Genomic DNA, 24320 nt, shown 5'->3' with positions numbered 1-24320 from the left:
GTTGGTGAATTGACATGAGACAATGCCATCTGGCCAGAAATAACCGCGTGTCCATAGATGTCAGCACACGCACATTCACCTGTGCTGCTTGGTGATGGGAGAGGCGGGTCACCAGGTGGTTCCATCACCGGGTGGTGCCCGGGGGTGCCATTCACGGGCGCTCCCACCCACCGTAATCGCATGTGCTAGCGGAGTGGTTACATCCAGGCCACAGACGCTGGGTCCTGGGTTGTGTTACTAAGTACCATGGCCATGGCATCAATAGGCAAGAGGGATTTTTCATCTCCATTATAATCTTACTGGAGGCCCGGTGCACGGATTTGTGCACATCGAAAGGAAATTAATTAGAAGAAATATTTTAGAGGCTGGGGAGGGATGCGGGGGTGTGTGTCTCCAGGGCATGTCCTGGGCACGAGGGCACGTCATAGCGGCTGGTCGAGCGGTCGGACGCTTAGCATATTAGGCTTTTATTACATAGGATAGGACCTCCCTTGTCTGTGAGGGCCATTGGTGACCAGGATGTCGTTATGTGACACATCACTATACATCAGGTGTGTATGCGTATCAGGGAGACACACACACACACACATAGGTACACACATTAGGTGTGTATGTACATCTCATTAATCTTTTAAGTGTGTCTTTTTTTTTTTAATCCTCACCTGAGAATATTTTTTCCATTGATTTTTAAAATTTTTTTAGTTTTTATTTTTTTATAGAGAGAGTGGAGGGTGGGTGCGGGGGAGAGAAAAACATGGATTGGTTGCCTCCCACACGATCCCCAACCAGGGTCGGGAATCAAACCTGCAGCTGAGATACGTGCCCTTGACAGGGAATTGAACCCGAGACCCGCTGGTCCAAGGGCACCTTGTGCATTGGTTCTGTTTCCTCAACTAGACTTTTGAAGACGGGTTGTATTTTTTGCACTTTGCCCAGAGCGGGAACGCCTGTCCCTCAGTAAGTCTTGGATGGATAGATGTGTGTGCACCGTTTCATGATAAGGCTCTGAGGGGTAAAACCCAGTTAAGACATACGTCTACTTAAAGAAAGGATATTTGAGTTACCAGCAGAGACGTTAATTTCCAACTACTTTAAAAATAATACGATGACTTTGTGCTCTGTATAGAGTAAATAAGAGTTGCTTTGTCATGAATAGTAACACTAACCAGCAGAGACGTTAATTTCCAACTACTTTAAAAATAAATACGATGACTTTGTGCTCTTTATAGAGTAAATAAGAGTTGCTTTGTCATGAAGAGTAACAATTCTGTGTGATAGGCTTTACGTATAGAATAATCATGCTGATGGTCAAAATAATGTATTCTTAGCCTTTCAGCAGGAACTCGATGCACGACATGACAAATATGAGAGACTTGTAAAACTCAGTCGGGATATAACCGTAGAAAGTAAAAGGATAATCTTTCTGCTCCATAGGATTACAAGGTGAGTAAATACCTCTGACTTTTACGACAGTTGGATGTAATTCTAACTAGCTGCTAGAATATTCCGTGACTTATTTTTGTCAGCATTGGGTCAGAGGACGTTAGCAGCAGGCACATTTTAAGAATAAACATTTTCTTCAATAGATATAGGTAGGTGTCTTTTCCTTTATCAGTAAGCTTTGGTAGCTGTGCCTCTCAAGGAATTTTTTTCTTTATCCTTTCATTTCTGTAGGCTCTGTAGTGACATCTCCTCTCATTCCTCATGTTGGTATTTGTGTTCTTTTTCCTGATCTGTCTGGCTCCATGTTACTGATCTTACAGGATCTTGGTTTTATGACATTGTCCGTTTCCCTACTTGCATTACCCCAACCTGTTTTTTCCCTTTGCACGCTTGCTTTGGATTCGTTTGCTCCCCTTTTTTTAGTTTCTCGAGGTGGAAGCTGAGATCAAAGACGAACTCTCCTTTCTAACGTAGACATTTAGTGCTGTAACTTTCCCTTGCGAGTCTCTAAGAACGCTTTCCCTGCATTCCGTGAACTTGGATATGCTGTTCTCATTTTCATTCCATTCAAAATACTTTCTCAGGGAGCTTCCCGGCTCTGTGTAGGTTTCTCATTCCTGCGCTGTCACTTGGGAAGTGTCCAGGCACTCAGATAGGACAGTCCGTGGGCACCTGTCCTTTTCCTCACCTCTCTCTCAGGTCGCTGTCCCGTGCTTCCTGTTGTCCGGTGTTGTCCATAGTTTGTATGTTTTTTTTTTCTTTTTTAGTTGTTTTTGGTGGGAGGATAATTTCTGCCCACGTTACTCCATCCTGACTGAAAGCAGACAGATCCAGATGTCATATTGTTATGAACATAATTTTTCTTTTTTTTTAAATTTAAATTCTGTATTGTTGAAAGTATTACATATGTCTCCTTTTTTCCCCCATGGACCTCTCCCCGGCTGCTCCCACCCCCCTATGATTTTTCTTATAGTTATGATTATAACACATAGAGCTTTGTGTATTTTTTTTTCACTTAATAGTATGTTGCAGCATTTTCCATGTGTTTACATAGTTTTAATAAAATCAGTTGCAGTTTTGAGTTAGCATCTAAATACATACAATATTTATTTAGGCCTCTGTTAAGTGATCATTAGATTATTTCAGTTTTTCTCTATAAAGCATCTGGCTGATGTTCTAAAAGTTCCCAATATCTTGGTTCTAGCACTCCTGATATGGAGGAAATACTGACTGAGTCGGAAATTAAATTGGATGGTGTCAGACAAAAGATACTGCAGGTGGCCCAGGAGCTCTTGGGAGAAGAGATGCATCAATTCCATAGAGCCATTACGACAGGTGAGTTCTCTTCAACGCTAACATTACTTTTAAAATAATGTGTCACACCATTGATGTGTGAGTTGCATGAATTTTAATGGGTTCTTGGTAACATATTATTGGCTTTAAAAAATTGGGACTGCTGAGTAGTAACGTAAAGGTAACCCAAAAACATTCGATCGGCTTTATTTTTCTAACCGTGCAGTTAGTCATTATAGATTTTAATAAAGTCTGTTTCCTAGTAACTGTTTTCTCAGTGACTTTATTCTTGAACGTGTAGAGTGAATTCAGACAAGGGGCATCTGATCTCCCAGCATGGGTATAGCTCACTGGTGGCAGGTTTCAGCTTTAGTGAGTTCATAAAGGAGACTATATCACCTGGCCAGGTGGATCCAAACATCGCTGGTGTGCCTCTATACGGGGGATTTTAGGATGGCACCGAGTTTATCTTCATTTAAAAAGTTCCAGGGAATACTGGATCTTGGTGATTATAACCATTTGCAAATTATAGTTGATCCCTGAACACAGAGGTTAGGGATGCCAACCAACACCCCTACCCCTGGCAATAAAATCCACGTGTACCGTTAGCCCAGTGGTCAGCAAACCATGGCTCACGAGCCACATGCGGCTCTTTGGCTCCGTGAGTGTGGCTCTTCCACAAAATACCACGTGCGGGTGCGCACGTACAGTGCGATTGAAACTTTATTAAGTTGACTTTAGGGAACGTTGTGGAGTGAAAGGATGTAGTGTCGAGGATTGAGGAAGGTATGTTGAGGTGGTTTGGACATATAGAGGGGATGAACGAAAGGAGATGGACGAAACAAGTATACAAGACGAGTGTGGATGGGAGAGTTGGAAGGGGTCGACCTCAGCGAACGTACCTCAATCAGATTGAGGACGTTTTTAGCAAAGGCCATCTTAGGAGTACCCTAATTAAGTTAATTAACAATGTACCTACCTGTATAGTTTAAGTTTAAAAAATTTGGCTCTCAAAAGAAATTTCAATCGTTGTACTGTTGATATTTGGCTCTGTTGACTAATGTGTTTGCCGACCACTGCACTAGAGTAATTCACAGTGAAATACCATTCACCAGCATGACAGTTATAAACACCACTTTAAAAAACTGGTAGTGTCTAGCTCAGCCGTGGGCAAACTACGGCCCGAGGGCTGGATCCGGCCCGTTTGAAATGAATAAAACTAAAAAAAAAAAGACCGTACCCTTTTATGTAATGATGTTTACTTTGAATTTATATTAGTTCACACAAACACTCCATCCATGCTTTTGTTCCGGCCCTCCGGTCCAGTTTAAGAACCCATTGTGGCCCTCGAGTCAAAAAGTTTGCCCACCCCTGCTCTAGCTAAAATATGTGTCTATTTTATGATCACTTCCGGGTATGTACCCAAGAGAAGGGAGGCTTATGCCGCCAAAAGGTGTGTGAGAAAGCTCCTAACAGCCATCGTCTTAATACCCTAAAACTGGAAAATGTCCCCGGTGCCATCAGCATGAGAATGCATACATTGTGGTGTCGCTGTACAAGGTAATAGCACGTAGCAATAAAAACTGCTGAACAGACACAGCAGCAAACAGGAGTCTCACAGGCATTCTCTTGGGCAAAATTAGCCGACGTAAGAGAGTATCTGCTGGTCATTCCATTTCCGTGAAGTTCAGAAAGAGGCAGCGTTAACCAAGGGAGAAAGGCAGGGTAGGGTGACCTGGTGGAGTTGGGGCAGGGTGATTGACCAGAGGCACGAGGGAGCTTTCTGGAGCGTCAGAGATGTGTTACGTGTTTATCTGGATGGAGCTACATCATCCTGCACATACGTAACAATTCATTGAGTTTGACATTTAAGATTTGTACACTTTACTGTTTGTAATTTATAGCTTTTTTTTTTTCATCCTTCTCTGAGGATATTTTTTCCACTAATTTCTAGAGAAAATGGAAGGGAGGGAGAGAGAACCTGAGACCCTTTGGTTCATCAGCCATCGCTCTAACTAACCACTGAGAAAACCAGCCAGGGCTGTAACTGATTTTTTTTTTAAAATAGAAAAATCACTATTGACTAATGAGTTCCTAGCTCCTTTTCCAGAGCAGTTCTTTGTATTGGGGGATTACATCCATAATAATACTCTTTTTAAATAAATAAATAAATAAGTATATATACACACACACACACACACACACATACATATATTATGTTATGTTATATATATATATTTATTTATTTATTTCAGAGAGGCAGGGAGAGAGAGACAGAAACATCAATGATGAGAGAGAATCATGGATCGGCTGCCTCGTGCACGCCCCCTACTGGGGACCAAGCCTGCAACCCGGGCCTGTGACCTTTGACTAGAATCCAACCCAGGACCTTCAGTCCGCAGGCCAACACTAAGCCAATCCGGCTAGGGCTCATAACAAGTCTTTAAAATAAAACTAGGTTCTTTAAGTTGAAGCAATAAGAATTGTTTTCCCTTAAAGTTAAGTAATAAATCAGTCAAATGAAGAGGTATCTGGGACTTAAAAATTTGCTGACATATTTTATTTGAGAAAAACACAGGTTACTTATCATTAGCGTAGCATTAACAACATGATGCTTATGAATAGCTTGCTGTTTGTAATTGTTCAATGCTTGTTTTGGTGTTGCTCCAAATAGTTGTTCTTTTGACTTGGAGATAAAACAATCCTGGCACTGAACTAAAGGAGTTCTGTGCTTTTCCTCATTAAGAATAGTGCTAATGGCACGCAGAGCAGTCCCTACGGGACCCTTGTGTGAGCTCCAGCACTGAGCATCCTACTCATAATTGAACAACAACAAAAGGTTCGGTCTGTTTTCTACACGCTTCTTATCAGAGGAGGTTACGGGTTGTCCCAAGGGGTGGTTAAACAAATGAGCGGATCATTAGTTGCTTGAAATAAGTCACTTAACCATTTTTTGTGCCCTGTCATGTTATTGTTTTATTTTTCTCTCTTGTTGAAAAATTAACAGTTGGAGGAAAATGCCCTTTGTGTCAAAGAAAATAAGTTATGTATATTTACATATATATATATATATATATTTAGTTTATGTCACTCTGAGGATAAAAATTGTCATTTAATTTTCGTACATTTCGGTGTACGAAGCTAAGTTCATACCCTACCTGATATTTTCATTCTCTTACCCGAGAATGTGAATGATGGGTTAGGTGGATGTTTTGGGCCAGTTAGAGCTATTCTTAGCTACTGTTCTTTATATTCATGGCCTTTATTATATCCCTAAGACGAAGGTATAATTTTTACTTCATAGAGGGGGGATTCAGACTCCCAGAAGTTAAGCAGCTTGCCCAAGGTCATAAGCTAGTAAGTGTTGCCATGGATTTCGTGCCACATGGGTTTGCATGTTGACTTGAGAACCTAACCCCTGGTAAAGGCTTTATCCTGCTTAAACTCTCCTCCCCCCAATATTAAGCTTTTCCTTATAAACCCACCCACATTACAGTTCTGATGTTGCTCTTTTTTCCATAGGACTTAACATATGCACTAAGTCAAAGAGGTCCTTACTCCTTGACAAACTGTCTTAGTTTACAGTGCCTTAATAGGGTAAAGAATAGGGATCCATTAGCATAACTTACCTATTACTTTTTACTGTTATAGTGCATATTGGACTAACATTATGGAATAATAACGGCCTCTTTTAATTGTGAGTTAATACATTGAAACAAAACAAAAAAGCCCCACTGCATTCTAAGTTATAAAATATTTCTAGCAAAAATTAATACCTGTCATTCTTATTTTAATTATTCTCAGTGTAATTCACGTTACAGAGGAGGGCCCTTGTACCCCGATCTATTATTCTACGTAAATCCTACAGGGCAGGTTGATGTTTTACTTAACGCATGAGGCTATTGAAGTTCAGTGAAGTTGCTGCTATGAACGAACATTGACCTGCAAGTCTTTGTGTGAACATATACCCTCAGTTCTCTTGGGTATCCACCCGGGAGTGGAGGAGCTGGGGGCACTTGGCAAACAGTTTTTTGAACGATTGAAAGCCTGGAAAGAAAGTGCAGACATGAACTTGGGATTTATAATGGAACCTCTTGTCTTGTCTGTTCACCTTTATAAGAATAAGTAAAAACAGCCAGAAGCCTGTAATTGGGTTTCCTTGTATATGTTCTAATGGAAGGACGAGGAGAAAAATAACAAATTGCAGAAAAGCAGCCGACAAGCTTCTCTCTTACTGGCAGCTGTTTCTGTAAATAATTCTAATTGGATCTCGTCCAAGGCAAAAGCAGAAGGGGAAGGCATTGTTTGATGGGATATGGCAGTAGGTTGAAATTTTTCACCTTGGGGATTAGTCACTGAAAATAGCGGATGTTCTTTTCATCAACTTGAAACATAACTTGTTTAAACATCCTTTAACCTACATGTGACCCAAAAATGCTTTTCAGTGTTGGGGGCCAGATGGCCTTGAACTTTCTCCATGGTATATCACGAAACTTAATTTCTATGGAGTAGAAATGGCCACCTCATCTCTGCAGTAACTTTAATCAAACACCCCCCACAGACACCTTAAATAATGACTAGATATGCTTGAAAATGTACTATCTGATAACCACCCACATTAATAGAGATTGACACCACAGATGAATTTTTAAACAGTTTTTATTAAATTGATTGGGGTGACATTGGTCACCATGAACATACAGGCTTCATGTGTGGGCTTCTATGTTGCAGGATCTGTATGTTGCACCGTGTGCCCACACCCAAAGTCAGATCTTCTCCTGTCACCTCATATAACGACGCCCTTCTCCCCCCACCCCCTTCCCTCTGGCAACCACCACTCTGCTGTTTGTGTTCATAAGTTTCAGTTTTAGGAGTGAAATCATATGGCTTTTTCTGTCTGACTCATTTCACTTAGAATAGTGTTCTCAGGGCCCATCCATGCTGTTGCAAATGTCACTAAATACCAGACCCAGTGCTCGCGCTCCGTAGGCGTGCACTGAGCTTTTGTTTAGCCAGGTGATGCTCCACGTGACGTCTTTATGACATTCTTACTAACGGAATGGTTTTCCTTAGTCATTTTCTGGTTGGTTTTTCAGGGCTCCAGGAATATGTGGAGGCCGTCTCTTTTCAACACTTCATCAGAACACGATCACTGATCAGTATGGAGGAAATCAATAAGCAGTTGGTATTTACAACGGAAGACAGTGGGAAAGAAAACAAGACGGTAAGAATTTAAAGCCACATGTCACATTTATTACCTCATTCATGTAACGGTATCATGATTGTAGGAGGTTTATACTGGCTGCTGGTGGTAGGATATGGAGATGGCAGCGTGGTTTCATAGATTCCCACGCAGGGAAATGGCCTTTCTGACTATTTTAGTTGGTGGCTAGGACAAGAACAGCGGTGGGTGTGTTGAGGGAGAGTAGATCTCCCTGTCCACCTGAAGCACTATTGAGCGATTCCTGTAAGTTCAGTTTCGGTGTCGCTGTATTTACTGTGTGCCCTTTATAAGCACTATCTCATTTCATCCTTTTTAAAAAAATGTGTTGCCTTTATTGGCTTTAATTCAAGATACATCTATTTTATTTTTTAATCCTCACCTGAGGATATTGTTCCATTGATTTTTAGAGAGTGGAGAAGGGAGGAGGAGAGACAGAGAGAGAGAAACATCGATGATGGATCGGTTGCCTCCTGCACACGCCCCGACCAGGGCCGGGGATCGAGCCTGCAACCAAAGTAGGTGCCCTGGGTCTCAAGATACAATATTCAAGCAGTGAGGTGAGATTTTAAATGTTTGATATTTCCTGAGATACTAGTATACTTAAAGGTAAAATTAAAGTTTTTTTCTTTATTTTTTATCTTTGTTTCTGTTTTAGTATTTAAAAATTACTCAGAGTCAGACGATGTAAGAAGCTATAGAAATAGTGTTTTCTTGAATATTAGCTAAAATGTTTATATTGAAAGCGGGGGACTTAATTTTGACATGACAGATAGAAACTAACTTTAAGGAAGGTACGCATTTTCTCAGTTTTTAAACTATATGAAGTTTATAAAGGAGGAAATTCATTTTAACATGCTTTTTTCTCCGAAATCAACTTTTAGTTATAACCAGGGAACTCCTTCTGTCTAATGATAGAAATAAGAACGTTAATATTTTCTCAAGCAAAAGTTATTTTTATGAATGACCTATGCAATGGAGCCCTCTTTCCACTCCTACAGTTTCCCTACCCTTCCTAAAAAGATGCCTTTTCTCTAACAGTTAATAGAAACGGAACATAGCAGGTACTTTATGTCATGCTGTAGTTTTAAAGGCACCAGAATAATCTGAAGCTGACTTTGGATACTTACTCATTTCTGTCAGTAACTAGCTGTATTCCCTCTGGTGTTTCTTGGACCTCATCTCATCTCATACTTGACATTGCGAGGATTGGACCAGCTGGTCTCAGAAGAGAGTCCAACAGCATTGAACGATCTTAGTAATATACTCCATTTGACTGCCATTTCCTTGCTTCCTTCTCAGCGACTCTGTTATCTATAAAGTTCAAGTTCCTAAATGTGCCTTATACCCTTAGACTCATCCTGTACTACTTCTCCTTTAACCCTGACCTGGAAGAAAACCTCTAGTTTCTCAGCTGTGCAGCTCCGTTGTCACCCCCAGGCCTTTGCAGCCAGCCCCTCTCTAAAGGGGCCTCCATTGTAATTACTTCCCCTACGTCTCATACAGACTCTTAGTAACAATTTAAGCATCGCCTCTTCCTGAAAGAATGCAGTGTGTAGAGAGAATTGATGTGGAGAGAGATTTACATGGTAATGGTGATGGTGATTGATAGCAGCTAACATTTATTGAGTATTTACTTTGTGTTGGGCGCAATGCCAAGAACGTGGTAAATATTATTTCATCCTTGAAATAAAACCTCTGAGGTAGGTACTGTTATCCCATTTTACAGATGAGGAAACTGAGGTTTAGAGAGATGAAATAACTTGCCCAAGGGCATACACCTTATGAAGCAAGGTCCTGGAAGAGGTGGGAGGAGATGGGTCAAGGTCATTTGGAAGAGTTAACCTCAAACAAGAGGAGGGACAACTCATCACCTGAGACTGGAGGATAGAAGGTAAAGATGGGTGTGGACCTGAGTTTTCTTTTATAGGCATAAGGCCATCGAGAGAGCTTGTGCCAGGTGACCTGGCAACATGACCAGGCCACTGACCGTAGGTTTGGGATTAAGTAGGGGGCTGAGGAGAGTGATGACGGTTTGGAATAATGTCTAAGGAGACTGGAGAGAGAATCATCTAAGATAAAGTGAAAGGAGCGGTGAGTCATTTGTAGTGGAACGAACTACAGATGCAGATGTAATTATTATTATTTTTCAGCTCAGTGGGACTCGACCTCTTGAATCAAGTACTCACAAAAGTAGGTTTTAACATCGATTCAGGCTGTGTTTTCTCTGGTTGCAGTAGAAAAATAGGAGCCTAAAGGAACTGAGGAGGATGTAGCAAGAGAGTAGTCAATGAGGATGGTCAGTGCTGAATAGGGATAGGAGAGAGGCCAGAAAGCGCCGAGTGGCTTAGGAAGAGGAGAACCAATCACGTACATGGGGGGCTTCGAGATGTGTTATTTAAATAAGGACATTTCTCATGCAGTAAAGTGATTGGTTCCTGTTTAAGAATGCTTTAACTTTATAGGATAGAAGGTAAAGATGGGTGTGGACCTGAGTTTTCTTTTATAGGCATAAGGCCATCGAGAGAGCTTGTGCCAGGTGACCTGGCAACATGACCAGGCCACTGACCGTAGGTTTGGGATTAAGTAGGGGGCTGAGGAGAGTGATGACGGTTTGGAATAATGTCTAAGGAGACTGGAGAGAGAATCATCTCAGATAAAGTGAAAGGAGCGGTGAGTCATTTGTAGTGGAACGAACTACAGATGCAGATGTAATTATTATTATTTTTCAGCTCAGTGGGACTCGACCTCTTGAATCAAGTACTCACAAAAGTAGGTTTTAACATCGATTCAGGCTGTGTTTTCTCTGGTTGCAGTAGAAAAATAGGAGCCTAAAGGAACTGAGGAGGATGTAGCAAGAGAGTAATCAATGAGGATGGTCAGTGCTGGATAGGGATAAGAGAGAGGCCAGAAAGGGCCGAGTGGCTTAGGAAGAGGAGAACCAACCACATACATGGAGACTTCGAGATGTGTTATTTAAATAAGGACGTTCGTCATGCAGTAAAGTGATTGGGCCCTGTTTAAGAATGCTTTAACTTTATTTTGTATGTCAAGTGAAGTTGGAAATAGTTGACTTTATAATGATACAGTATTAGATTTCAAAATTATCTTGGACAAATTTCATTAAACTCCCTACCCAAGGCATGAATTCCTCTTGGAACATCACAAATAGTCTTTAAACAAAATAGATCATTTTATTTAGAGAAGATTAGCATGGCTGATGGGCTATTGGTTTTGTGCCTTATAATACATGTGACACCTGCAAATTCACTCTTTCTCACCGGTGTTTTCTTTGTGTGTGTGTGTTTTCTTCTACCAGCCCTCCTCCGACGCTCACGATAAAGAGTCTGGTACTTGGAGACTGAGAATCACCCCTGTCGATTACCTGCTGGGAGTGGCCGATCTGACCGGCGAGTTGATGCGGATGTGCATTAACAGCGTGGGCAACGGGGACATCGACACCCCCTTTGAAGTGAGCCAGTTCTTACGCCAGGTGTATGATGGGTTTTCATTCATTGGCAATACCGGCCCTTACGAGGTGTCTAAGAAGCTCTATACCTTGAAGCAGAGCCTGGCCAAGGTGGAGAATGCCTGTTATGCCTTGAAAGTCAGAGGCTCAGAAATTCCCAAACACATGCTGGCAGATGTCTTTTCAGTTAAAACAGAAATGATTGATCAAGAAGAGGGCATTTCTTAGAATAACATCACCCACTTGTTATTCTCTTGAACTCCTAAGAGAGACCAGTTTGTGAGACTGTTACTGGGTATTGTATCTGACTTTATTGTGGCTTTTACATAGGACATTTTCAGTTTCACTTGTTTGGAATTATAAACAAGCTGTACATAAAATTATCAAAATGAAGCATTTTCTACTTCTTACTCATGAAAGCTTGCATACAAGTGTTTGCCTAGAGGCCTGTCTGAATTTTTGTGGGCTAAATTCCATCACTTGTCTCTTGTCTTGTGTGAGTGTGCCTGAGTGCGCTTTCTGCACCCGTTTCGCTTCACTTTGTGTGGGTTTTGAGTGCTAGTAATTAGTGGAAGCCAATCATAACTTAAGTCGGTGGTTTTGTAATACATAGAAAAGACTTTCTAGTCATACACCTGGACTTGAGCTTTTTGTTTTAATTTCTTGGTAGTAGTGTGCCAAGCCTCCAAAATAGGCTTATTCCATAGAACAGAATTAAAATTACAAAGTTATCAATATACTTTAATTTTATGTGGCATCATGGTAAGAATTCACAGTATGTTCTGGCTAATTTAGGCCACTTTGAATCCCCATGATGAAATAGCCTTCCAGAAAAATTGACAGATACCCAGATGTCAGTTTCTACTTTTAACTTTTGTGCTTTATCACAGAAAATCGGATAGAGAATTGGAATTAATATTGTAATATTTTTACTGGTGTTTTAGTTGAATTATATGCTTGTACATACAACTGTAAAACTTTTAGTGGTGATTAGTTGGCAGTTTTTTTTTTGTTGTCTATTATATTGACATTAGGCATGTTTGGAGACTTTCCTATTCTAGCATCTATAAGAAATTATATTTAAGTAATTATAATGAAGTTTTGAAATTTTTGAAATACTAAGTTAACCCAAGCCTTTATAGTTGTCTAGTTGTCCAGTTGTGTTCATCGATAGTATAAAAGTTGCCAAAGAAAACTGATCCTGTACAATTCAGCAATAAGACAATTGTCAACACATTGGGAACAACAATGGTAGTTTCTAGTTACATTTAGCGTTGGCATTTGCCTACAGAAATTAGTTGTAGATGATCCCCTGTGATGTGAAACTGACCTGAGCATGACCTGAGCTGTTGGTGACAACCAGACATTTCCACTGGGTTTTGTAAGTTTTGAAAAATTAGAAACCGGATTTTATTTTTTGAAAGATTAGCTGCTCTGTTTGTAAGAGCTGATTCTTTGAAAGTGTAATTTACCCCCAACAAATTACCTAGAGGAAAAAAAAACATAGGCATGCCGAATAAATTAGGTTTGTTAGTTTGTTTTGGTGGTAGTGACTTTTTTGTTTCCCTATTCGAAGATAGATCGCTGAAATGTAGTCTCATTACATATTTTTGTTTCTTCTGCCACTTGAAGTTAAATTTATGTTAAAAGCAAAAATATCTTACAGATGTTTAAAACTGAAGTCTTTGAATAAAATATTAAAACATAAAGTTAATCTTATTTTTTATTATGCTGAGAAATACTTAATCAAATTGTTGTATATAATTCCCCCCTCCCCCATCACCATTTATCCCCTCTTCCACTCTTCCCCACCCCCAATCACCACACTGTTGTCCATTGTTGTATATAATTTTTGGCCCAAACAGGAAACCCAATATAGACTAGCTTGATCGGGAGATTTATTATTTCTTAAAATAGGACCAGAGGTTGGGTGAGTTTCAGGAAAGACATTTCTTTCATCTCATTCACCCAGACCTGGTCACACTCTCATTCCTCTAAGCCTGTTGTTGGAAAGGAGAACTGCTTCACCTGGATTGGCCAACGTGCACTTTATCGAGAGGAGGAGGGTGAAGACAAGGCATCAGCTTAGGAGGGTGGAGGCTGCCTTTGAGTAGGTAGTTAACTGTTCCCTTTCTAGGTTGATACACTTTTTAAAAATAGACTTTTACTGATTTCAGAGAGGAAGGGGGAGGGAGAGAGAGAGAAGCATCAGTGATGAGAGAGAATCATTGATTGGCTGCCTCCTGCACACTCCATACTGGGGATCAAACCCAAAAACTGGGTTTGTGCCCTGACGGGGAATCAGGAATCAAACTGTGACCTCCTGGTTCATAGGTGGATGCTCAACCACTGAGCCACGCCGGCCGGGCCTTGATTAGTTCCTACGGGGTGTGTTGTTGGTGGGTAACCTTTTAATTTAGTCTTCGAGTTACAGGGTGGCAAAGGCAAGTTGCATGGAACTGGAAGAGGAATGGACATGAGAGATGGATAGTGACGGACAGGACGTGGTCCCTCCCCCGTGGGAAGAGGGTGAAGCGCTTTGCTTGCATGAAGGACAGTTGTCGCATCACATCAGGTAAAGGCATGGTGTCGTTTGGAAGTGGAAGCCTAGCGGGAAGGGGGTGAGCGAGCACCCAGTACCCAAAGGCGTGGACGAGGCCGGGTGTTGCCTGTTGATGCTCCGGGCTAGACTCTCTCTATTGTCGGAAGTTGGAGGCCAGCCTTCCTTGACTGCCTTGCTAGATGGGTTTCACTCGCGATGGACCAATGAGAGAGGCCCAGGTACTATTCGAAGAACAAAAGAGAACCGAGGCCACTATTGTTCCTGGGGCCTCCGAGGGCAGGTGTGAGGGCTTGTTCGGCTTGTTCGATGCAGACGTGAGCTTCTGCAGACACTTCACCTGCTTCAGGGCAGCGAGCAGCCCACGTCGGCAGCTGCGGTTTCCTGTCATTCCTGTGACTCCGTGACTCCCCGAATTCACTGGCAGCTTTCCCGGCCTCTCCCAGGTTTTGGAAGCACCTGGATTAAATCTTTCCTGCGTGGATTACCCAGAGTGCTTTCTGTTTTCCTGACTGACTGCCGGTGAATAGAGCCAATGGCAGATATGAAATGCACGTGGTTTTTTATTTTTATTTTTTTTAAACCTTCAGAAGGAATGTAATCCAATACTTTTAAAAAATATATTTTTATTGATTTCAGAGAGGGAAAGAGAGATAGAAACATCAATGATGAGAGAGCATCATTGATTGGCTGCCTCCTGCACGCCCCCCACTGGGGATCAAGCCCACAACCCGAGCATGTCTGCATTTTTATTAATCTTTTCTTGATCAATCGAACAAGATGTCAGGGCTCACTCAGGCCTTGTCTTCTCAAAGCACTTTGGTCAACATTTCCCTACGAGGCACTTTTTCATCGCTACAGAGCTTCCCGTCCTGATGCTATAATGAATGGATTCAACCAATTCTATTTTATTTTAAATTTATTTATTTATGGTTTAAGGGTTATTTTTGAATACTTGTGATTACAAACAAAACTGACACAAAATGGCCCGGCCAGCGTGGCTCAGTGGTTGAGCATCGACCTATGAACCAGGAGGTCATGGTTTGATTCCTGGTTCAGGGCACAGGCCCGGGTTGAGGGCTCGGTCCCCAGTAGGGGGCGTGCAGGAGGCAGCCGATTCATGATTCTCTCTCATTGATGCTTCTCTCTCTCTCCCTCTCCCTTCCTCTCTGCAATCAATAAACATATAACAAGCAAACAAAAAACCGGACACAAATGGCCTAATAACTGCGTGTCTACCTGCATCTCTGCTTATTTCTTTAGGATAACTTGCTGAACGTAGAATAGCTGGGTAATAGGAATGTTCTTATTTATTGACAAACTGAATTGTTTTCTTCTAGAACAGCCCTCAATTGCTTGAAAACTCCCTTCTTAAAGTCTTGTTTCCCAAGATCCAAATGACATGGACGTACATTTCTGCGTCTCTCCGCAAAGCTGGAGGCCTCACATGCTAATTTCCTTCCAGGGCCCCCGAGGGGTGGTCCCTGGCCTGGCTCCCCCACTTCACCCCACCCCGCCGCAGTTCATCGCAATTCCACGTGTCACACGCGCCCCGAGCCGCGGTACGTGCGCCCGGGGAGGACGGTCCCCGTGATTGCTTTTCAACATGAAAAAGAAAGTGTCCGTGCCTCACATGTATCTGCCTCGGTTGCCAGCACCCAGCCCCATCCTGCCTCCAGGAGCTTAACGAGACGAGCAGATGCTGTTTCTTTAATCCCCATCAGCGTGCTGTCAGGGTCTGGCGTTCCTGGAACTGAGGCAGGGAACGGATGGGGCGGACTAAAACGTATGGGAAATATTCCTCAGGTCTTCCAGCTCCCGGTTACAGTCTAGCGCGCTCTTCTGAAGCCATTTCTATGGCAGGTGCTCTGTACGAAGCCTGCAGGCCGGCCGGCATGGCTCGGTGGTTGAGCGTCGACCTATGAACCGGAGGACTCGGCGTTCCTGGAACTGAGGCAGGGAACGGATGGGGCGGACTAAAACGTATGGGAAATATTCCTCAGGTCTTCCAGCTCCCGGTTACAGTCTAGCGCGCTCTTCTGAAGCCATTTCTATGGCAGGTGCTCTGTACGAAGCCTGCAGGCCGGCCGGCATGGCTCGGTGGTTGAGCGTCGACCTATGAACCAGGAGGACTCGGTTTGATTCCCGTTCAGGCCACATGCCCAGGTTGCGGGCTCCATCCCCAGTGTGGGGCGTGCAGGAGGCAGCCGATCCATGATTCTCTCTCATCACTGATGTCTCTCTCTCTCCCTCCCCCTTCCTCTCTCTGAAGTCAATAAAAATAAATTAAAGGGGGTCAGCTGTGAAGGTGACAATTGACGTGTGGACCGATATGGCGAGGACAGACACTGGATACCTGGTGGCCCTCAGGAGAGACTCCAGGAGGTGGCTCGGGGTGGCTCAGCCAGGATGGGGCACCACGGGTGGGACAGAGAGCCAAGCTCCGGAGGTTGTGCTGTGGCCACTGATAAAGGCGACGCGGAGTTCAACCTGAACGCAGGAAGTCCAGCCGCAGTGCGCCCCTCCGCCCCCTCTGACATCTGCCAGCAGCACCGGCCTTTGTGTTAAAAGGAGGCGGGTCGGGGAGCAGCTGAAGAATGGGGACCCGTTTCCTCTCTTTGTGCCCCAGCCCCTCTCCTTGACACGCCCTCCATCCTGAGTCAACTGTGGTCCTCAGCTAAAGTGACAGCGTTCATCCTGTTCATCCCGGAGGAGCAACTGCTACTCCCAGGGCCCAGGGGGGCAGAGGCAGGAGGCAGGGCAGGAGGGAGGAGGGAGAAGACAGGAGAGAGGAGGGAGGAGGCAGGAGGGGAGAAGGGAGGAAGCAAGAGGGAGGAAGGAGGAGGGTAGGGGACAGGAGGGAGGAGGTGGAAGGAGGGAGGAGGACAGGGGGCAGGAGGGAGGTTGTGACTGAGGATTTCCTGGGAGCATCTGCCATCTAGTGCCGGCAGGAGAAGTGGTGTCAGCCCTCTCCTCGCTGCCTGTGTAAAGTTGTGCTTAGGACTCAGTGTGAGAAAACTATAAAACCAGCTGGCGTGGCTCAGGGGTTGAGCATCAGTCTAGGAACCAGGAGGTCACGGTTCGATTCCCGGTCAGGACACATGCCCGGGTTGCAGGCTTGGTCCACTGGTCCCCAGTGTGGGGCATGCAGGAGGCAGCTGATCCATGATTCTCTCGCATCACTGATGTGTCTATTTCCCTCTCCCTGCCTCTCTGAAATCAATAAAAATATATATTTAAGAAAAAGAAGCCCCGAAATCCCTGCCTGGGGTTGTTGCTTACTCTGGGGGTGCCCTTCGGAGACTTGGTTTCGGGAAGAAATCCGCTTGGGAGGGCAAATGGTTGGAAGAAAGGGTCCAGGGCAGCGGTTCTCAACCTGTGGGTCTCGACCCCTTTGGCGGTCGAACGACCCTTTCACAGGGGCCGCCTAAGACCATCCTGCATATCAGCTATTTACATTATGATTCATAACAGTAGCAACATTACAGTGATGAAGTAGCAACGAGAATAATTTTATGGTTGGGTCACCACATAAGGAACTGTATTTAAAGGGCCAGAAGGTTGAGAACCGCTGGTCAAGGGGCTTGTAAAGGACCAGGTAGGGCTCTGCCCGCCCTGCCGCCTGTGCACCCAGCGCTGCCCACACGCTGCTCCTTCAAGCCCCGGGCTTTCCTGCCTCGCGCATCTGCAGTCAATTCAGCGCAGACCTTGGTCGTGGGGCTCTCGAGCCCTGAGGTTGGACCGGGGTGACCTGGCGAGCGGGCGGGGTGGCTCCGGCAGCTCCCACTACGTGCCGAGGCAGCAGCCCTGGCGCATCTGGAATCCTCTTTGACCGCATCTGGCATGTCCATGCCGGGAGGTCAGCAGAAAATAATAACCCATTTCAATAACAAATCCCTCAAGTTATTTTTAAATACGGAAACGTAAGAAAGAAAACACAAGTGATTCAGGATCCCCCAGCTTAGCTAACACCTCCGTGGACACTAAAAAAACTACAGCCACTGCCCCACCAGCGTGGCTCAGTGGGAGCATCGACCTGTGAACCAGGAGGTCACGGTTTGATTCCCGATTAGGGCACAGGCCTGGGTTGCAGGCTCCATCCCCAGTGCCAATGGAAATGACTGTGAAAAACAGTAGAGACGGTCCTAAAAAAATTTAAAATAGAGCTACCATATTTTCCAGCAATTTTACTTCTGAGTATTTATCCAAAGATAACAAAAACAAAAACTTGAAAAGATATGTGCAGGCTTGTATTCATTGCAGTATTATTTACAATAGCCAAGATATGGAAACAACCTAGATGTTTATCAATGGATGAATGGATAAAGAAAACATGGTGTGTGTACACACACACACACACACACACACACACACACACACATATGTTGGAATATTATTCAGCCATTAAAAACAGAAAATCTTGTTATCTGTGACCACATTAATGGAAGTGAGGGCATTATGCTCAGTGAAATCAGTGAGACAGAGAAACACAAGTACCCACACACCATATAGATTTCATTTATATGAGGAATCTCAAAAACAAGGACAAACACAAAAACCACCAAAACTCATAGATACAGAAAACAGCTTGCCCGAGGGTGGGGTTAGGAGTGTAAAAAATCAATAAAATATATTAAAAAAATAAGTAAATAAATAAAAATCAATGAAGAAAAAAAGATATTGGTACGTTTTGTCAAATTGCCCTTTAAAAAGGTTGCCTACATGTGTACCTTCCCCAAAATGGGAATGAAGTTGAAGATCTTATGCGTCAACTGGCTTATCCCTCTGCTACGCTCAGGTTCGCACTGGCCTCCACACCCTTCTTTCGGTCTCTGAAATCAATAAATATATATATTTTTTAAAAAAAGAAAATTATAAAAAAATATTGGCAAACAAACAAAAGAGGAATTGGTCACCCTGGCTAGTTGGTTGAGCATCGTTCTATGCACTGTTTGCTGGGGCACATGCCTGGGTTGCGGGCTCAATCCCTGGTAGCTGATCCATGTGATGCTCACATGTTGATGCTTCTCTCTCTCCTTCTCTCTCTAAAAATCAATGAAAAAAAAATTTAAAAAAGATATTGGTACGTTTTGTCAAATTGCTCTTTAAAAAGGTTGCCTACATGTGTACCTTCCCCAAAATGTGAATGAAGTTGAAGAACTTCTTATGCGTCAACTGGCTTATCCCTCTGCTACGCTCAGGTTCCCGCTGGCCTCCACACCCTTCTTTCGGACTTGGCTGGGTTTTATAAATAAAAGAAATTAGCTTTTTGCCTACCATTGTGTTTTGCAACTGTCTCCCCCAGTTTGCCGCCTGTGTTTTAACTCTGTGTTCAGTTATTGCTTTGTTTTGCTTTGGTGTGGTTTTGGGGACAGAGAAACTTCAACATTTCATGTGGCAAAACTTGGCAGCATACCTTCAGGCTGTGGGTTTTCTGTCTTATTTTCAAAGGCTTCCCCAACCTGATGCCATGCAATCAATGAATCAACCAATCAATTAATTCACCCCCACTTTTTTTTTTGGGTTAATTCTCACCTGAGGATATTTTTCCATTGATTTTTAGAGAGAGTGGAAGGGAGGGGGAGAGACACAGAGAAACATCAACGTGAGAGAGAGACATTGATTGGCACGTGCCCCACCCAGGACTGGAGATGGAGCCTGCAACCGACGTATGTGCCCTTGACCGGAATCGAACCCGGGACCTTTCAGTCTGCAGGCCGACGCTCTATCCACTGAGCCAAACCGGCGAGGGCCTGCTCATCTTTTTATCTCTTCTTCGGCCGGGTTTTCACAGACATCTCCATGGGAGAAACAACCGCCTTATTTTTTCTCTTCTTGGATTCTCATAGCCAAGTACGGAGTAACCCAAGTTCACGAATTGACAGGGAAGAGATGGTGCCATGAATGTGGGAAGGCCCCACGCCAGTGTGAAAGGCCTGATGCCATTTCTCTGGTCCCCGTGATTTTTGGAAACCTTCACGGAGCCCCCAAGACCACGGCACAGGAACCTCTAACACAGCTGGGAGGTGCCGGTCACCCGGGAAGGATGCAGCCATATGGCCTGCGCACTAACTCAGACCCCCCAGAGCAACGCCCGCCCAGGCCCTTCCACCCAACGCGGTTGGACCTCGGCCAGACCCCAGCTCTAACGCTGACAAGTAAATACATAACGTCCACGAACAAATGACCAGCGAGCTCCCACATCTGGTTTTTCTCTTAGCTGTGCTTCTTTGTCTTGTCACTGTGGAAAAAAAACCCCGGAAAAGTCTTGAAAGCTAATTAGCTCCAAATTTACTTTAGGCGAGAAGGGCCAAAGAGTTTTGATGACAAATTTTTCTTTGTTCCAGCTGCCAAACTGGTCTTTGACCCTTCCATTGAACATGCGCGGTTATTTATTTGCCTGTAAGGCCTTTGTGTTTTTCTTTCGGATTCAGAAATCTCTTTCCTGGAATAGGCACCTGGCTTCTGATTCCTATTTGCAAAGAATTTGCCCTCTCCAAGAAGCTTTGAAAACACTGTCCAGCCCTCGCTGGTTTGGCTCAGTGGCTAGAGCGTCGGACTGCGGACTGAAGGGTCCCAGGTTCGATTCTGGTCAAGGGCACATGCCCGGGTTTCGGGCTCGATCCCCAGTGTGGGGCGTGCAGGAGGCAGCCAGTCAATGATTCTCTCTCATCATTGATGTTTCTCTCTCTCTCTCCCTCTCCCTTCCTCTCTGAAATCAGTAAAAATATATTAAAAAAGAAAGAAAATACTGTACAAAATCTCTCTTTCAATTGTGTATACACTATCTGTGTAACATATAATATTTTAAATACGATATATATATTTCCTTTATTACATTTCTAGACATTGTAAGAAGGAAATGTGTTACAATTATATGTATTTAAAAAATATACATATTTGTATTGATTTCAGAGAGGAAGGGAGAGGGGAGAGAGAGAAACATCAGTGATGGGAGAGAATCATGGATCGGCTGCCTCCTGCAAGCCCCACACTGGGGATCGAGCCCGCAACCCTCCTGGTCCATAGGTCAGGGTTCATAGGTCGACGTAGCTGGGGCTCAGTGGCCCGTTTAGCCTCCTGATCTAATGATGGGAAAGTGCTGAGGCCCTAGACTTGGTGCTGGTTTCTCCTCACCGTCCTCTCTCACTGGGAGGCTGTGCGTCTGTGAACCGCCAGGAAACCGAGCTGTCCGCTGGGCTTAATCAACCCCGCTGCCCCCTGGACTCTGCAGAGGGCCTGGGATTGCAGGTCCGGGAGCCCGGCCAGGAAGCGGTTTCCTTGCCAAGTCCATGCGCATAACAACTAGAAGAGGATCATTTCCCTTTTTTTTTTAAAAAAAGTATGAATTCGAGTGTCTCGCGTTCTCCCATGTAAATATTGGCATCAATCCCCTATTTGCTCCTTGGGGGAGCGCGCCGTCGCCTGTGGCTGCCGGCAGGGCCTGGGCCTCCGCGTGGGTAACCCAGCTCCTCGCTGTCTAGGAAGGACATGCAGACATTTCATTACAGACTGCGAATCTGAAGCAAAGTGTGGTAACAGCCCGGCCGGTGTGGCTCAGTGGTGAGCATCCACCTAGGAACCAGGAGGTCACGTTCGATTCCCGGTCAAGGGCCCAGGCCTGGGTTGCAGGCTCGGTCCCCAGTAGGAGGCGTACAGGAACCAGCTGATCCATGATTCTCTCATCAGTGATGTTTCTATCTCTCCCCCTCTCCCTTCCTCTCTGAAATCAATTAAAAAATAATAATTTTCACTACAGTGATCTAGTAAATTAATATAATGAACTATCATCAATCATTGCATATTTAAGTTTGTATTTTCACTTCTTTCTTTTCCTCTTGTAGTTTTTTTGTTTGTTTGTTTGTTTGTTTTACCTCCGTTGAATATTTCCCTAGGATACATTTCTAGGACTAAAATTCTTGGATTAAAGGGTGGTTCATAGTTATTTATTTTCCTGAGTTGACCACACCCCTCCCCCCTTTCTTGCTTGACTGTTTTTGTTCTCAAAACGTAGAAGTCACGAAACGGTTTGGTCATAAAGAAAAGTGTGGAGAATGTTCTCATTCCATTTATCTTTAAGACCTTTCTCTTCCTGTTGTCGAGGCTCTGGTGTTGGCTCCAGGAACCACTGACGAATGGAAAGTGGCTCCGTCAGTGCCTGAGGAATGTGGTGTTGAGATTAGGTCAAACAACAGGTCTTTATTGAGCACCTACTGTGTACAATGAGCACAGACTGAAGTGCAAAGGAGATTCTGGAAATTGGGACTTGAATTAACTCACTGTCTCCACTAGTCCGGGGGGGGGCTGTTTTTTTGTTTTTTGTTTTCAGAAATTTCCTCCTTCCCGAGCCTCAGGTGGCCTTCATCAAGATCTAGTCTCACCCAGCCAGCGTGGCTCAGTGGGTTGAGCATCGACCTATGAACCAGGAGGTCACGGTTCGATTCCTGGTCAGGGCACATGCCCGGGTTGCAGGTTCTGTCCTCAGTGTGGGCCGGGCAGGAGGCAGCCGATCCACGATTCTCTCTCTCATTGATGTTTCTCTCTCTCTCTCTCCCTCTCCCTTCCTCTCTGAAATCCATAAAAATATATTTTAAAAAAAGAAGAAAGTCAAGCTAGTCTTACAGGTGGCACCTTTCCGGTGGTGGGACTGGAGGGTGGGAAGCGGGGTCGGAGGCAGCCCCGGGGACACGCCGAAGGGGACTCAGCGGCCCCTGAGGTCGGCCAGGTTCATGGCTGGTCCTGCTGGCAGGTGAGGTGAGATGCTGGTCCCCGCATCTCCATGTGTTCAGACCCAAACGACCAAAGCGCAACCTAAGCCAGAGGCGGCAGGAGGGGTGTTGGGTGAAGCAGGAGAGGACCAGGCAAACCCCCCTTTCTCACAAGAGCTCCCCCTAAAGCAGTGGTTCTCAACCTTCCTAATGCCGCGACCCTTTAATACAGTTCCTCATGACCCCCAATTTCATTGTTACAAATTGAACATAATGAAAGCATAGTGATTAATCACAAAAACAATATGTAATTGTATATGTGTCTTCCGATGGTCTTAGGCGACCCCTGTGAAAGGGTCGTTTGACCCCCAAAGGGGTCGCGACCCACAGGTTGAGAACCGCTGCAAAAGGAAACGCTCCTGGGAGAGGTTGGGATGGTGGCAGCACAGAGAGCATTTCTTATGCAGGTCTGCCACCTAGTGGTCATTATGGAGAAGCGCTTTTTACACATCTATTTATGGAAGTATTTTGGCACACGCAAAGACATTTTTACCTGTCAATCCATGTTTTCTTTCCTTTTTTCTTTTTTGTCATTTTGTTAATCCTCACCCGAGGACATTTTTCCATTGTTTTTTAGGGAGAGTGGGAGGGAAGGAGAGAGACAGAGAGAAATGTCTATGTGAGAGAAACACATCGAGTGGTTGTCTCCTGCACAAGCCCCGACCAGGGCCTGGACCAGGGAGGAGCCTGCAACCGAGGTTATGTGCCCTTGACCGGAATCGAACCCAGGACCCTTTGGTCCACAGGCCGACGCTTATCCACTGAGCCACACCGGCTAGGGCTATTATTATTTTTAAAATAAAATTGGAAGGATTCCTTCCTGCTTTCTCATATGGTTGTTGTACTCATTGAAAGAGCCGAAGTAGCCCTAACCAGCTTGGCTCAGTGGATAGAGCGCTGGCCCGCAGACTGAAGGGTCCCGGGTTCGATTCCCGTCAAGGGCATGGACCTCAGTTGTGGGCTCAATCCCCAGTGGGGGGGGGGGCGTGTAGGAGGCAGCTGATTGATGTTTCTCTCTCATGGATGTTTCTAACGCTTTCTCCCTTCTTCTCTGTAAAATCAATAAAAATATATTTTTTTTAAAAAGAGAAAGAGCTGAAGTAAGAGAAGACACTTTGAAACGTCAGGGACATACAGATGTCAGCTGCTGTCTATGGTCATTTCAAGTCACTTCAGGGCCACTCATCTGTCTGTCTGTCTGTCTGTCTGTCTGTCTGCGTCTCCTTCTATGAACAGTCAGGCGGAAAGCAGAGGGTGCAGCTCTCGGCTCTGCTCAGCAAGAACCCTCCTCAAGCCCCAGGACACGAGGCGATGACCAGCTGGGGTGCCGGGAGGAGCAGGCTCTGCCATCTGTCCCGGCGTCTGGCTCCAGCTCAAGGGCACAGCCCGGTTCCTGAGCTGACAGCTCCCATCGTGCCGGGGCGGGACCCTCTGGTTCTCGGCATCGCGATGCGGGACGGCTGTCTTCCCTGGGGGCCCTGTGACAACAGCTGACACCTCGCACACTCTCTGCAGCTCTCGGGGACCCAGTGGGCTCACTGTGCCGGTCGCCACCTCCAAGTGGCG

The 24320-nt window shown here is 44.7% G+C and overlaps 1 protein-coding gene across 2 annotated transcripts in view; it reads left to right on the top strand.

Annotated features, from left to right (window-relative positions):
* The window catches only part of TSNAX (translin-associated factor X), a 14295-nt gene extending 1155 nt beyond the window's left edge, over window positions 1–13140 (top strand). For both annotated transcript variants that reach the window (XM_005856357.2, XM_005856356.2), the window contains exons 3-6: window positions 1329–1443; window positions 2648–2778; window positions 7833–7960; window positions 11277–13140. In XM_005856357.2, the coding sequence (XP_005856419.1) occupies window positions 1329–1443; window positions 2648–2778; window positions 7833–7960; window positions 11277–11654 (752 nt within the window). In that variant the 3' untranslated portion in view covers window positions 11655–13140. The remainder of the gene's footprint in view (window positions 1–1328; window positions 1444–2647; window positions 2779–7832; window positions 7961–11276) is intronic.
* Window positions 13141–24320: the final 11180 nt, after the last annotated feature.

This window comes from Myotis brandtii, unplaced genomic scaffold (genome assembly GCF_000412655.1).
Source record: "Myotis brandtii unplaced genomic scaffold, ASM41265v1 scaffold1026, whole genome shotgun sequence".
Lineage (NCBI taxonomy): Eukaryota > Metazoa > Chordata > Mammalia > Chiroptera > Vespertilionidae > Myotis > Myotis brandtii.
The sequence above is the reverse complement of the archived record's forward strand: the minus strand, read 5'-3'. Positions and strand labels throughout refer to the sequence as shown.